At 36.9% G+C, this 14,550-nt stretch overlaps 1 protein-coding gene across 3 annotated transcripts in view; it reads right to left on the bottom strand.

Moving 5' to 3' along the window:
* Positions 1 to 14,550, bottom strand: part of TRMT2B (tRNA methyltransferase 2 homolog B) — a 58,504-nt gene that overhangs the window by 30,893 nt on the left and 13,061 nt on the right. For all 3 annotated transcript variants that reach the window (XM_053698961.1, XM_053698963.1, XM_053698962.1), the window contains exons 10-12: positions 13,152 to 13,253; positions 12,842 to 12,961; positions 5,702 to 5,801 (exon numbers count right to left, since the gene is read on the bottom strand). In XM_053698961.1, coding sequence (XP_053554936.1) covers positions 5,702 to 5,801; positions 12,842 to 12,961; positions 13,152 to 13,253 — 322 coding nt within the window. The remainder of the gene's footprint in view (positions 1 to 5,701; positions 5,802 to 12,841; positions 12,962 to 13,151; positions 13,254 to 14,550) is intronic.

Here is a 14,550-nt window from a genome sequence, read left to right on the forward strand (position 1 = left end):
AATTTTATACAAAAATAATAAATAAATAAACCTTTAAGTATCAATTTTTCTTAACTTATGACCAAAATGAATTTTGGATACTTTATATTTGGTGTCTTAGTTTTATTTTTCTTATAGGGTTCCGACATGGACCATTCCTCCACTTCCATTTTGTTTTTCATTAAAAGATGAATGAGAGTGCAATCTAATCTAGCACCCTTATTCACCAAGAAAGCATGCATAATTTATTTCCTCATTCATGCCTTGGGGAGCAAGGGCTTTTAAATCAAATATCCATTTACATTCATTCTGTAAAAGTTTTTTATCCAAGTCTCCACCACGCTCTCTCAGATCAATCTTTTGCAGACCTCTAAATTTTACTTCATGCTTATTGCTGTTATGAAAATAGAAAACATGTTGTGCTACACTACTGGTGTCAATCAATTTGTTCTTTATATATCTCTCTTGTGCTCTTTAATTCTTTCTTTGAGCTCTCTGTACGTTTTTCCGTTGTTTGCCAAATTTGTCAATGAATTTATTCCCAGTGCTCATGTTTGGACAGACTGAGCATTTAGAACATCTAAAATTGCCATCTTTTCTTTTATATTGTGACAGCCATGTTTCAGACCTATTTATACGAAAATTGCTTCTTACTAGTTTATCCTTCAAGTTTGGAGCTTTTTTGGCTGTCATTTGGGGAGTACTGCTTATTTGTTTAGCAATAGAATTGTCTAAAATTAAAATGTGCCAATGTTTTAGCAATATTGTCCTAATTTTGGCCCAAGAATCATTATAAACACTAATGAATCTTACTGTATCTTCTTTCAAATTATCCTTAGGTTTATACAGTATGTCCTGTCGATTCTTATATCTAGCTTTTATGTATGCTTGTTTGAGACAATTCTGCGAATACCCCCTTTCCTTGAATCTTTTTTGTAGGTCACCTGCCTCTGTTTTAAATGTTTCAATTTGTGTACAATTTCTCCTGTGTCTGAGATTTTGGCCATGTGGTATATTAAATAGGAGGTGAGACGGGTGATGGCTATCAGCACGCAATAGTGTGTTGCCAGCAGTAATTTTTCTATGGGTAGAGGTAGTAATTATTTGGTTCACATTTGTAATGTTTAAATCAAGAAAACTTATTTCTGTTCTGCTACTGATATATGTGAATTTCAAATTAAATGTATTCTGATTCAGAACCTCCATGAATTTAGTTAATTCTTCCTCTGATCCCTCCCATAGCATTAAGGCATCATCTGTGAAGCGTATCCATAGTCCTATTTTGTCCTTATAGTCACTATCCCAGATTATTTCTTTTTCCCAGTATCCTAGGTACAGGCATGCATACGTAGGCGCACAACAAGTGCCCATCGCTGTACCTAGGATTTGTACATAGATCTTTTGATTAAATGTAAAATAATTATGTTGCAGTAGGAAGTTCAAAAGTGTTAATACAAAATTAGTGTGTTCAGAATATTGTTTCCCCCTTTGTTCCAGAAAATATCGACAGGTTTCCACTCCTTTTGAATGTGGAATTGAAGAGTATAAGCCTTCAACGTCAATTGTTTCTAAAATTGTATCCTTTTGGACAGCTAGACCTTCTAATTTTTTAAGTACATCAAGTGAATCTTTCACAAAGGATGGCAAATTTTCAAGGAATGGTCTTAAATTATAATCAACGTATTCAGAGATTTTTTCCGTCAGGGACCCCATACCAGAAATTATTGGTCTATCCGGTGGGGGTAACCTCCCCTTATGTAATTTTGGTATGGTATAGAAGGTGGGTATAATTGGAAACTTAACTTTTAGATAGTCAAATTCTTGTTTATTAATCAGACCTTCTTTTAAAGCTGCAGATAGTATTTCATCTAATTTAAGAGAGTATAGTTCAGTTGGGTCATTTTTGATATGTTTGTAATGAGTTTTATCTTGGACTTGGAGAATACATTCTTTCAGATAATCTTTTGTATTTAATACTACCACATTACCGCCTTTATCTGATGGCTTAATGGTAATTTCATTATTTGTTTGTAATTCTTTTAATGCTAGCTGTTGTTTAGCTGTTAAATTTTGTTTAATATGTGTATTCTCTTCCATCTCAATAATATCTTTTTCTACCAATTTGACAAAGTTTTGTACGCATGGTACCATTGATAAGGAGGGCATATAAGTAGATTTATTTCTTAATGTACTAAATCCTATATGAGATAAAGATGATTTTTCATGTGGTTCCCCCTCTGAAGCCAATTCCTCTAAGCCAATCAAAATTTGGCGATCATGGATATCAAGAGTTGTTTCAGGTATTTTATTCTCAAAAGTTTTCTTAAAAGATTTAAATTTGTTTGCACGTAAATTAATTTTAATCAATGTAAATTTATTACATTTATTTGTGGGAGCAAAGGATAGACCCTTACCCAATACTTCTATTTGATAATCAGTGAGTTTGGCGTCAGAGAGATTAACCACTTTTTTGTTTTTATTAGATTTTCTGCTTCTCTTTCATTTGATTTCTCAATGGGTATTTTCTCCCTTCCTGTGAAGCTTGTTTTGTATTTCCTCCCTCCTCTCCTGGTCCTTTTGTTTCCTGTTGTCTCTGGCCTAAAAAATCCCTTCTTCTACCTCTTCTAGATCTAAATCTTTGTCTATTTTTATCCTCAGTTGATGAACCTCCTGATTCTGAACTACTTGTCTGAAATGTGTAATTATAGACTTGATTCTTTTGATAGTCATCCCATCCCAGAAACGCGCGTAGCTGGCTGAAGCAATTGTTTGGAAACTCATGAGACTGAGACTGCTGGTGTAAATATCCAAGATAGCTGCAATTTGGAGGCTGTGAATAACTGCTAAATAATCGGAGATCACAAAGAAGTGCGAGAGGAGCACCCCTGGAGGTGCGGCACCGCGATAGTGGGACTCTCAAATAATCGCAAGTACAACCGCTACGGCGGAATTTACTTTCAGACACAGTTATTGTTATTTGAGCCAAGAACTGGTGAATACTTTACCGCTATGGCGGAGCTTGATTTTCTAACAACTTGAAGTATTGCTGATAGCCAAGAACTGGTTAAATACTTACCGCTATGGTGGAATTGTTAGTTTATACTGTGTCTTTAAGTTAAGTTTGGATTATATCTTGCATCACAGCAGAATATTACTTTCACCAACTTCCGAATTAACAAGGAAGTTTAAAAAACCCAATTGCAGGCTGTCTTCAAGCAACAGCAACATTTTATTTTCTAAGTTGCTACATTATTATTATTGATCTGTTGGGAAGTCTCTTTAAATCCACCTACCGGGACTTATATTACCTGTGGTGACAAACAGGTTTTTGTTTTTGTTATTTTCATTATTTAGTTTTTACTTTACTTAAATTTATGTTCTTCCAGCTGGTAGGAATTTTCATAGTGCACTATGATAGGAATTGTTTTGAGTACCCTTCAGGTTGTTTAATATTAACCTCATGTTTTTCCAATAAACTGCTTTTTTAATGCTCCTTTGGTTGCAGCATATGTCTGACACTTTTTGAATTATTTTTCTTATGTCTCTATAAGGTTTACCACTCTAGGATTGTTTAGTGCTGGATAGGAGAGGCTTATCATTTCTATTTGTTCTGAATATATATATACATACACACACACACACACATACATACATATACACACAGTATATATATATATATATATATATATATATATATATATATATATATATATATATAGATAGATAGATAGATAGATAGATAGAGAGAGTGTAGACTGTCCCATTAAAGGAATAGAAAGGTCCAAAAAGAAATGCGCATGAGCGCATTTCATTATAAATAGAAGCACTTTTGCAACATATTTTCATTAGCAAATATTACTGTTTTTCCGTGGCAAATGCACGTATCCTGTAAAGTCTCACGCAGCAATATTCAAACACCATCCCTGCTCAGAGAGTCAGCAGTGGCTTGTATGATACAAATTATGTCTTCAGAAACAAAATCTCTGAGCAGGCATGGTGTTTAAATACTGGTGCATAGGGCCCTCAGGGGATTTGTGTGTATGCCGCAGAAAAGCGGTAATAACTTTTATTAGAAGCATTTAGTTTTTGACCTTTCTATCCCTTTAAACATTAGAATGTCTCTTTAGTATATGAAGCATAAGCATGGCCCCACAAGCTGGGAGTCAAAGGGGGCACACAACGACTGCAGGAAGCCGGATTAGTCATCGATGTGCGAACTACAGCAGGAGATGCGGGCGGACTATCGCCGGTCTGTTTTCCATAAAGAAAAGGTATTTATTTTAAAAAGAAGCTTCATTGTAAAGTTTAATGAATGAAAGTGCCCCTGTTTTTAAGATTAGTTTTAGATACCGGGCTCTTATTAATTAAACGTTACATTTACTTTAAAGTAGCCATTCAGTAGAGCTAGTTGCACAGCACGGTTCATAGTCCCGAGTGCTTCTTTAATTATGTGTTTTGCACAGAGTTAAACAGACACAGATGCAGGGTTGCTAGTCTTAAAATTACATGCACTAATGAATTAGGGCAATTGTTCCAACTATGATGGTCCTTTATCTAAAACGTAACTGCCCATTTGTCATACTGTGCTTCAAGCTTATTTTAGAGATTCAGAGAGTAAGGATGGAAGAAAGGAGAAGAAGAAAAGTAGAAATAAAATATTAGTCTGGTTGTATGATCTATGCTCCAGTAAAAACATATAAAGGAAGAATGGGGCAATGGCAAGTGAGACAGAGGCAAAAGGAAAAGAAAGTGACACAGAACAGCAACAGATAGATGTGAGGATACTAGCGGTAGAGGTATGAGAGTGTGGGGAAGGGATACTAATAAAAAAGGTAGGAGAGAGTGAGAAAGGGATACTAGCGAAAGAGATAGGAGAGAGTGGGGAAGGGATACTAGCGAAAGAGATAGGAGAGAGTGGGGAAGGGATACTAGCGAAAGAGATAGGAGAGAGTGGGGAAGGGATACTAGCGAAAGAGATAGGAGAGAGTGGGGAAGGGATACTAGCGAAAGAGATAGGAGAGAGTGGGGAAGGGATACTAGCGAAAGAGATAGGAGAGAGTGGGGAAGGGATACTAGCGAAAGAGATAGGAGAGAGTGGGGAAGGGATACTAGCGAAAGAGATAGGAGAGAGTGGGGAAGGGATACTAGCAAAAAAGGTAGGAGAGAGTAAGGAAGGGATACTAGCAAAAAAGATAGGAGAGAGTGGGGAAGGGATACTAGCAAAAAAGGTAGGAGAGAGTAAGGAAGGGATACTAGCAAAAGAGATAGGAGAGAGTGAGAAAGGGATACTAGCAAAAAAGGTAGGAGAGAGTAAGGAAGGGATACTAGCGAAAGAGATAGGAGAGAGTGGGGAAGGGATACTAGAGAAAGAGGTAGGAGAGAATAAGGAAGGGATACTAGCGAAAGAGATAGGAGAGAGTGGGGAAGGGATACTAGTGAAAAAAGGTAGGAGAGAGTAAGGAAGGGATACTAGCGAAAGAGATAGGAGAGAGTGGGGAAGGGATACTAGTGAAAAAAGGTAGGAGAGAGTAAGGAAGGGATACTAGCGAAAGAGATAGGAGAGAGTGGGGAAGGGATACTAGTGAAAAAGGTAGGAGAGAATGGGGAAGTGGTAAGGAGAGGTGTAGAAAGTACACTGAGGCAGACGGAAGAGTCAGGAGAGTAAGACAGAGAGAGGAGGGACACTGAGTAAGTGGAAATAAAATATTAAAAATGTTCTTACTCAATCAAGTTCCTTCCAGCCTCTCCATTTAGTTTGCAAGTAACAAAGAGAAGGGTCCGGAGGCTCTCACATCTTCTGAGGGCCCGAACCACACGTGGGTCTACGGAGAAACATAGTCTTATTTTACCAAAATGATGACAAAGATAAATCATCACATTGTTACATGAGAAGGGTACAAAGAGACATACAGATGTACTCTATAGAAGTAATGGGAAAGAATAACACACATAAATCCACCAACTCAATTTAGGAAGAGCTCTAATGAGCCTGAAGTCTTCCCATCCATAAACAGAGGTGGGGCATGGCATCTCTCTTATTGGTGCAAGTAGTAGACCCTGGAGCCATCTGCATTGTCTGACCACTACAGACTAGCTGCTATCCGAAAGCAGGAGCTACGAGTAACCTGACACTTTCGCATAAGGAGCATGGAAAGGAAGCCAGAAGAGAGGAGTAAAAGGAAGAACTCATCTGTATAACACCAGAAGTTCCTATTAAAGCTCAAGGTAATTATAAAGATTAAAGCAGTGGAAAGAAATATGGCACTGATTTACTACATATAGGGTACATTTATTATGCTGTATTTGCAGTTTTTAAAGATATGTGAAGCACAAATGCAAGAAGCAGAAACTTATTCTTTTGCCACCTCAGAGATGGTGAGATCAATCACTGTGACACGTGCACATTTGGGGTGATTGACATTGATATTGCGAGAGCAGAGGGCGGCATTGCACAAGAAAGCTCTTATACAATGTTAAATTTCACCATACGATGCAGCATTGCAAGTGGCGACTGCAGGCAGACCCTGTGTATTACTTATATCTGTTGCTGCAATATTGAATATACTTTGAGATTATACCAATAACTGTGCAGACAGCACACAGAATAGGACAGAAACAAAAGAACAAAGATGGCTCTAAATAAATATAAGTGCACATTTTGATAAAATATCTACATTTGCAGGACTAAATGTTAAATCTCAGAGCCTATGGGAAATTAAAATCACTGCACAGTCCAAAGAACTCAGCAGCACTCATCACTATGCAAAAAGTTCCATCTTTATTTGGGATATTCAAAGCAAAAAAGACAATGTTTCGGACCTCTTATCCTTAGTCATGTCAATACATAAATGCAAGAAACACACCTTAATATAGGGATGGGGGTTAAAAAAACCACACCTACTTAATTAACAATTTACCTGTGAATTACTTGTCCTAGAGGAGGATGCGCCATCTAGTGATATATATATATATATATATAGTAATACACGTTAAAAACATAACTATTACATATTGTTGCAAAAAACAGCAACAATTACAGAGTATTAGATACAGAGACTGATCCTATTAAAATATTTACAGAAAAACAGATCATATTCTTTATTCATACCAACAGGGGCCATGGTTTCCAATTTATTAATCCAAAATACTTCCTTCTGTTTTAAAAAAAGCTCTCTGTCACCACCCCTTCTGGGTGGACTAATATGGTCAATTATTTGGAACCTAAGTTGACATACCCTGTGTCCTGCCTGAACAAAATGTTCTGCTACTGGATTTTTTATCTTGCCATTTCTGATATCAGATTTGTGTTCACATATCCTATCGCGGACCATCCTAGTGGTCTCTCCGATGTAACTCCACCCACATGGGCATTTAATCATATAAATGGCAAATGTAGTTTTACATGTGAAAAAAACCCTGATGTTGTTATATTTCTTGCCTGTGCGTGGATGATTGAAAAATTTACCCTTCACCATACTATTACAACTAGCACAGCCTAAACATGGGTAACCCCCAATATTTTTGTCTGTAATATAGCTCTTCACTTTAGTTTTAGAAGTACCTATATTGGCCTTTATTAGCCTATCTCTAAGATTCTTACTTCTCTTATAGGCCGGCATAAATCCTGACTGAAACTCAGTTACATGAGGGTTACACTGGCTCAATATGTGCCAGTGTCTCCTAAGGATAGAGTTAATATTACCGCTTAATGAGTTAAACTTAGTAACAAAAACAACACGATTCTGCTTCATCTTAACTTTAGGTTTTGTTGTCTCAAGCAAGCTATTGCGTGACACTGTTGCCACTTCTTCAATTTCTTTGTTAACTAAATCCGTAGGGTAACCCCTCACCTTAAATTTGTCACCCATCTGGTTCAATCTCTGTCTGACCAGTTTATCCTCTGACACAATTCTTCTTACTCTCAAGAGTTGACTCCGAGGTAAGGACCTTTTAAGGGATTCTGGGTGAAAGCTATCAAAATGAAGCAGGCTATTTTTGTCAGTAGACTTAGTAAAAAGATCTGTTCCAAAACTGTTGCCTAATTTATAGACTCTGGTGTCAAGAAATTCAATACTTTCCTCACTGTGCTTCAGTGTGAACTTAATGTGTGTAGTTGCACTATTCAACTGATTGACAAACTCCCATAGGGATCCAATCTCGCCCAACCACACTCCAAATATATCATCTATGTAGCGCCACCAGGTGGCGCCACATAGAATGAAGAGATTGTTCTCAAAGACAAATCTCTCCTCAAAGGTGTTCATAAATATATTTGCGTATGTTGGGGAGACATTGGATCCCATGGTCGTACCCTGTGTCTGAATATAAAATTCATCTTGAAATTGAAAATAATTACACCTAAGCACAATTTCAAGAAGTTCCAAAACAAAATCAATTTGACAATTATTGAACGTACTGAATTGCTGCAAAACTTTTTTCACTGCCCCTATACCAGATGCGTGTGTTATAGAGGTGTATAGACTTGATGCATCTAGAGTATATAGGATACTTTTCTCAGTTGCAATATTTAAATAATTTAATTTAACCATCTTGAAATAGAAAATAATTACACCTAAGCACAATTTCAAGAAGTTCCAAAACAAAATCAATTTGACAATTATTGAACGTACTCTATATTAAGGTGTGTTTCTTGCATTTATGTATTGACATGACTAAGGACTAGAGGTCCGAAACGTTGTCTTTTTTGCTTTGAATATCCCAAATAAAGATGGAACTTTTTGCATAGTGGTGAGTGCTGCCGAGTTCTTTGGACTGTGTTACTATTTAAAGGGTTTTTGTGTGGTACCCCTTCAGCTTGCACCACCTTTTTATCTTAGTGCTGTACCACTTGGACTGTGTTATATTGTCACCACACTGGTAATTTGCACTTAGATACTATGGATACAGTGACAGATATAGTCACGAATCATGGAGATATACATTCAAAGATGTTTGCCTACACTGAGATGGAGGCTGCACGGATCACCACCCTTGCCCGTGGTTCCAGAGACTTTTTAAAAATCTTGCCTGTGGAAGTTTCCTCCAAACAGTTTGATAAGGTGTCTAGAAAAAAACTTGCCTGGGAATTACACTCGACTACACTAGCTGAATATCACAGAGTGGGGTGCATTCCCCGTGGCTTAAGGATGAATGTGAGACCAACCCTCATGCTTAACAATGCTGAATACTGTGAGAAATTTGAGTATATCTTGAACAAATGTTCATTTGATTTGATGGTCCTTACTGTGGACTGTTTACAAAAAGAAATCGACACACAGCAATCCGAATTGTTAAAGCTTGAGTTGGAATTAAAGGCAAGTTTGAAATTAGAAGATCTAAATAAGTTGATGGAGACAACTAACAAAACTGTGGCTGAACTCCGCTCTGTGCTAGAAGCACGCAAACGTACCAAGTTCCTCCGCGATGAGGAATATTATTCACTGGGGACAGTGTACCGCTGGAGATCGGAATGGACTGGAAATTACGCCAGAGGAACTTCCGGTTATCGGAGACGTAGACACAACAGACGCTGACATGATGGAACATCGAATACAAGCCAGGATTTGGGGTCCTCAACGGGGGACTCGGAGACAGACGCAGGATCAGACGTGGGGGCCGGAGGGTGAATCATTAGTTTTAAATTTATCAAAGGTACAGATTACAGAGACTGAGTCTTCATTATTACAACGTGGACTTTCTTTTTGCCCTTTTTCCAAATGTGATTTTTTTTGAGATAGAGAAAGATTTATTTAAATTTTTTAGATCATTAAAATTAAGATCTATGTTTTCCAATGATTGTTATGTTGATAAATCTGATAATGCTGTAGCAAATTCGGGTGAGTTACACCTTAAAAATCTTGGTCTTAAGGTTAAAAGTAAATATATGCCAGCAAATTATGACAGTAGTATTGACATTTTTTCAAAGCTTGTATTAGATGATGTAAAAAATTTGCAACATAAGGTACTTAAAAAGACAAAGGCTAATAAATATGCAGTCCATCAAGGCCAGAATAAGGGTCATTTAGATAATGGGTCTATAGAAGCTTTAAAGTCTTTACAAATGAACAAAAATGTCATTTTGAAATCTGCAGATAAGGGCGGAGCAACAGTTCTTCTTGATAAGGATTACTATGTGAAAGAAATTAAGTCCCAATTATCTGATAATGAGGTTTACCAATGTTTACCATATAATCCTATCTTTAATATCGAAAAGGAAATTAATCAGAAGGTTTTATTTGCCTTTAAAAATGGCATCTTTGGTAAAAAGGAAATTATGTTCCTATCTCGTGAACATGCACAAACACCAGTACTATATACCTTACCTAAGGTCCATAAAAATTTACAGGCCCCTCCAGGGCGTCCCATTATTTCCAGAATGAATTCAGTGTGTTCTAATATCTCTATCTCGACCACATTTTAAGACCGTTTGTAGAACTATCTAGCTCTTACATTAAAGATACCAGTAATTTTCTGGTTAAATTAAATGATTTAAATATTGCAACTGAGAAAAGTATCCTATATACTCTAGATGCATCAAGTCTATACACCTCTATAACACACGCATCTGGTATAGGGGCAGTGAAAAAAGTTTTGCAGCAATTCAGTACGTTCAATAATTGTCAAATTGATTTTGTGCTTAGGTGTAATAATTTTCTATTTCAAGATGAATTTTATATTCAGACACAGGGTACGACCATGGGATCCAATGTCGCCCCAACATACGCAAATATATTTATGAACACCTTTGAGGAGAGATTTGTCTTTGAGAACAATCTCTTCATTCTATGTGGCGCCACCTGGTGGCGCTACATAGATGATATATTTGGAGTGTGGTTGGGCAACATTGGATCCCTATGGGAGTTTGTCAATCAGTTGAATAGTGCAACTACACACATTAAGTTCACACTGAAGCACAGTGAGGAAAGTATTGAATTTCTTGACACCAGAGTCTATAAATTAGGCAACAGTTTTGGAACAGATCTTTTTACTAAGTCTACTGACAAAAATAGCCTGCTTCATTTTGATAGCTTTCACCCAGAATCCCTTAAAAGGTCCTTACCTCGGAGTCAACTCTTGAGAGTAAGAAGAATTGTGTCAGAGGATAAACTGGTCAGACAGAGATTGAACCAGATGGGTGACAAATTTAAGGTGAGGGGTTACCCTACGGATTTAGTTAACAAAGAAATTGAAGAAGTGGCAACAGTGTCACGCAATAGCTTGCTTGAGACAACAAAACCTAAAGTTAAGATGAAGCAGAATCGTGTTGTTTTTGTTACTAAGTTTAACTCATTAAGCGGTAATATTAACTCTATCCTTAGGAGACACTGGCACATATTGAGCCAGTGTAACCCTCATGTAACTGAGTTTCAGTCAGGATTTATGCCGGCCTATAAGAGAAGTAAGAATCTTAGAGATAGGCTAATAAAGGCCGATATAGGTACTTCTAAAACTAAAGTGAAGAGCTATATTACAGACAAAAATATGGGGGGTTACCCATGTTTAGGCTGTGCTAGTTGTAATAGTATGGTGAAGGGTAAATTTTTCAATCATCCACGCACAGGCAAGAAATATAACAACATCAGGGTTTTTTTCACATGTAAAACTACATTTGCCATTTATATGATTAAATGCCCATGTGGGTGGAGTTACATCGGAGAGACCACTAGGATGGTCCGCGATAGGATATGTGAACACAAATCTGATATCAGAAATGGCAAGATAAAAAATCCAGTAGCAGAACATTTTGTTCAGGCAGGACACAGGGTATGTCAACTTAGGTTCCAAATAATTGACCATATTAGTCCACCCAGAAGGGGTGGTGACAGAGAGCTTTTTTTAAAACAGAAGGAAGTATTTTGGATTAATAAATTGGAAACCATGGCCCCTGTTGGTATGAATAAAGAATATGATCTGTTTTTCTGTAAATATTTTAATAGGATCAGTCTCTGTATCTAATACTCTGTAATTGTTGCTGTTTTTTGCAACAATATGTAATAGTTATGTTTTTAACGTGTATTACTATATATATATATATATCACTAGATGGCGCATCCTCCTCTAGGACAAGTAATTCACAGGTAAATTGTTAATTAAGTAGGTGTGGTTTTTTTAACCCCCATCCCTATATTAAGGTGTGTTTCTTGCATTTATGTATTGACATGACTAAGGACTAGAGGTCCGAAACGTTGTCTTTTTTGCTTTGAATATCCCAAATAAAGATGGAACTTTTTGCATAGAGGTGAGTGCTGCTGAGTTCTTTGGACTGTGTTACTATTTAAAGGGTTTTTGTGTGGTACCCCTTCAGCTTGCACCACCTTTTTATCTTAGTGCTGTACCACTTGGACTAAATTAAAATCACTGCAAATGGATGGAACATTTATTTATTCCAATATTATTAATCAGCAAAGTAGGGAACGTGCACCATATTGTTCATTACTGAATAAAGATGGATTTGAAGCCTTTTTAAAATTATCCTGCAAAATTATGTATTAAAACTCAGGAATTATACATATTTCTGGACTTATTTGATGTGAAAGACTTCATCAAAACTCAATTTAGGGAAAAAGCTAAATGACCATTCTTCCACACTAGCAAAGAAACCAATTTGAAACAGCCCATGCAGCTAACAGCTCACACCTTGAGGTATAAGAGAGGAAATTAAAGATTATGGGGAAGAAGAGAAAGGGGAATAAGATATAAAAAAAAAATGATAAATGGGGAAGAGAACGGGAGGAAAGGAAGTATGGAAGGTCTTGTACTCAAAAAGAAAAGTGGAGAGACGAGGAAGGAAAGGTGAAAAAGGCTAACTAGAAAGCTTCTAGAGAAGAATGGCCTATGTTTTTATTTTATTAACAAGTCTTACGAAGTCCTGCACGAGGGGGGTTGACCACTGCCACAACCGGCTCTGATTCAGGCCTTGTCTCCAAAAGCTGAGGGAGGAGTTTTTCAGCTCTTCCAGCTATGAACTGGCAGTTTTTTATCTCTAGAAGGACAAAAGCCAACATTGGGACAAAGTAAAGAATATCACCTTGAATTAACAAACATTACGATATATAGTTTTTAGAATGGAAAAATTAAGGAAAATCACACAGTAAAGAGGAATTACAACATCGGGTAGAAAAGTGACAAAGTAATTCCTAAATTACAGGTTTAATCTTTTGCTCAGTACATACCATTATAAGCCGCATTCCAGTCAGCATCAGAAACAGCCTCATTTGCCAGCTCAACCCCAATTACCTCCTGATATCTGTCTGCCAGGGATAAGCCAATCACACCTGGGTACAAACACATTATTGTATGTGAGATATTTTATTATATACATATTGAACGACAATCTATATTTTCTATCAATTATCCAATCACTGAGCCTATTACAGGAGCCCAGTGTATGAGATGCTCTAGTATCCAATCAGAGGTAGGTGTCACTGTCACTATTATAAGATCTGTGTATAAGGCAGATTCTTATTTCATTCAACTAACTTCAAATGCATTGAGACTTGAGGTGGTGAAATCAGGAGTGGTGTGCTCTAAGCGCTTACATTTCTCCCACCCTGTTGCATTCACTCAGAGAAGAGTAGAAAACTATGGCGTCCTTGAAAAGTAACACTAACAGGCCAAAGAAGGCTATGAACAACTCAGACAGGCTGAAGAGACGCAAGATGCAATTAAAATATTTTGACAAAAAGCTTCTTACTGACTGGGTATATTTTGGTAAATTAAAGGGACAGTAAAGATAAAACTAAAAATTCAGGTAGAACATGTACTGTAACTGTATAATTTACATCTGTTCTCAAATGTGTTCAGTCTCTTGGTATCGATCATACCTAGGTAGCCTCATGAGCAGCAATGCACCACTGGGAGCTAAGTGCTGATTTGTGGCTGCACATATATGCCTCGTTATTGGCTCAGGTGATATGTTCAGCTAGCTCCCAATAGTACATTTTGCTCCTTCAACAAATACCAAGAATTACGCAAATTTGATAATAGATGTAACTGGAAAGTTCCCTTTAACTACTAAATATGCATACCCACATAAAATATTTTCCCTTTCACATATAAATGAATCGTCATTGTCCACCCATAAGCAGTATACCAACCTAACCTGTTTTATTATTATAATTATGATAACATTGAGATTGGCACAAAGTGCACACGAGTAGCGCTGGTCTCTGCCCTAGGGAGGTACTGACAGATAAGCTCCACAGTGTTTAGTCAAGAAATAAACTGCTTTATAAATGTAATGCAGTATTTTTGTGGTTTTACATTTCTATTCCTTTAAAGGGACACTGAACCCAAATTTTTTATTTCGTGATTCAGATAGAGCATGACATTTTAAGCAACTTTCTAATTTATTTCTATTATCAAATTTTCTTTATTCTCTCTGTATCTTTATTTGAAATGCAAGAATGTAAGTTTAGATGCCGGCCCATTTTTGGTGAACAACCTGGGTTGTTCTTGCTGATTGGTGGAAAAATCCATCCACCAATAAAAAGGTGCTGTCCAGAGTACTGAACCAAAAAACAAAACAAAACAAAAAAGCTTAGATGCCTTCTTTTTTAAATAAAGATAGCA

The sequence above is a fragment of the Bombina bombina genome, chromosome 1, assembly GCF_027579735.1.
Source record: "Bombina bombina isolate aBomBom1 chromosome 1, aBomBom1.pri, whole genome shotgun sequence".
Taxonomy (NCBI): Eukaryota; Metazoa; Chordata; class Amphibia; order Anura; family Bombinatoridae; genus Bombina; species Bombina bombina.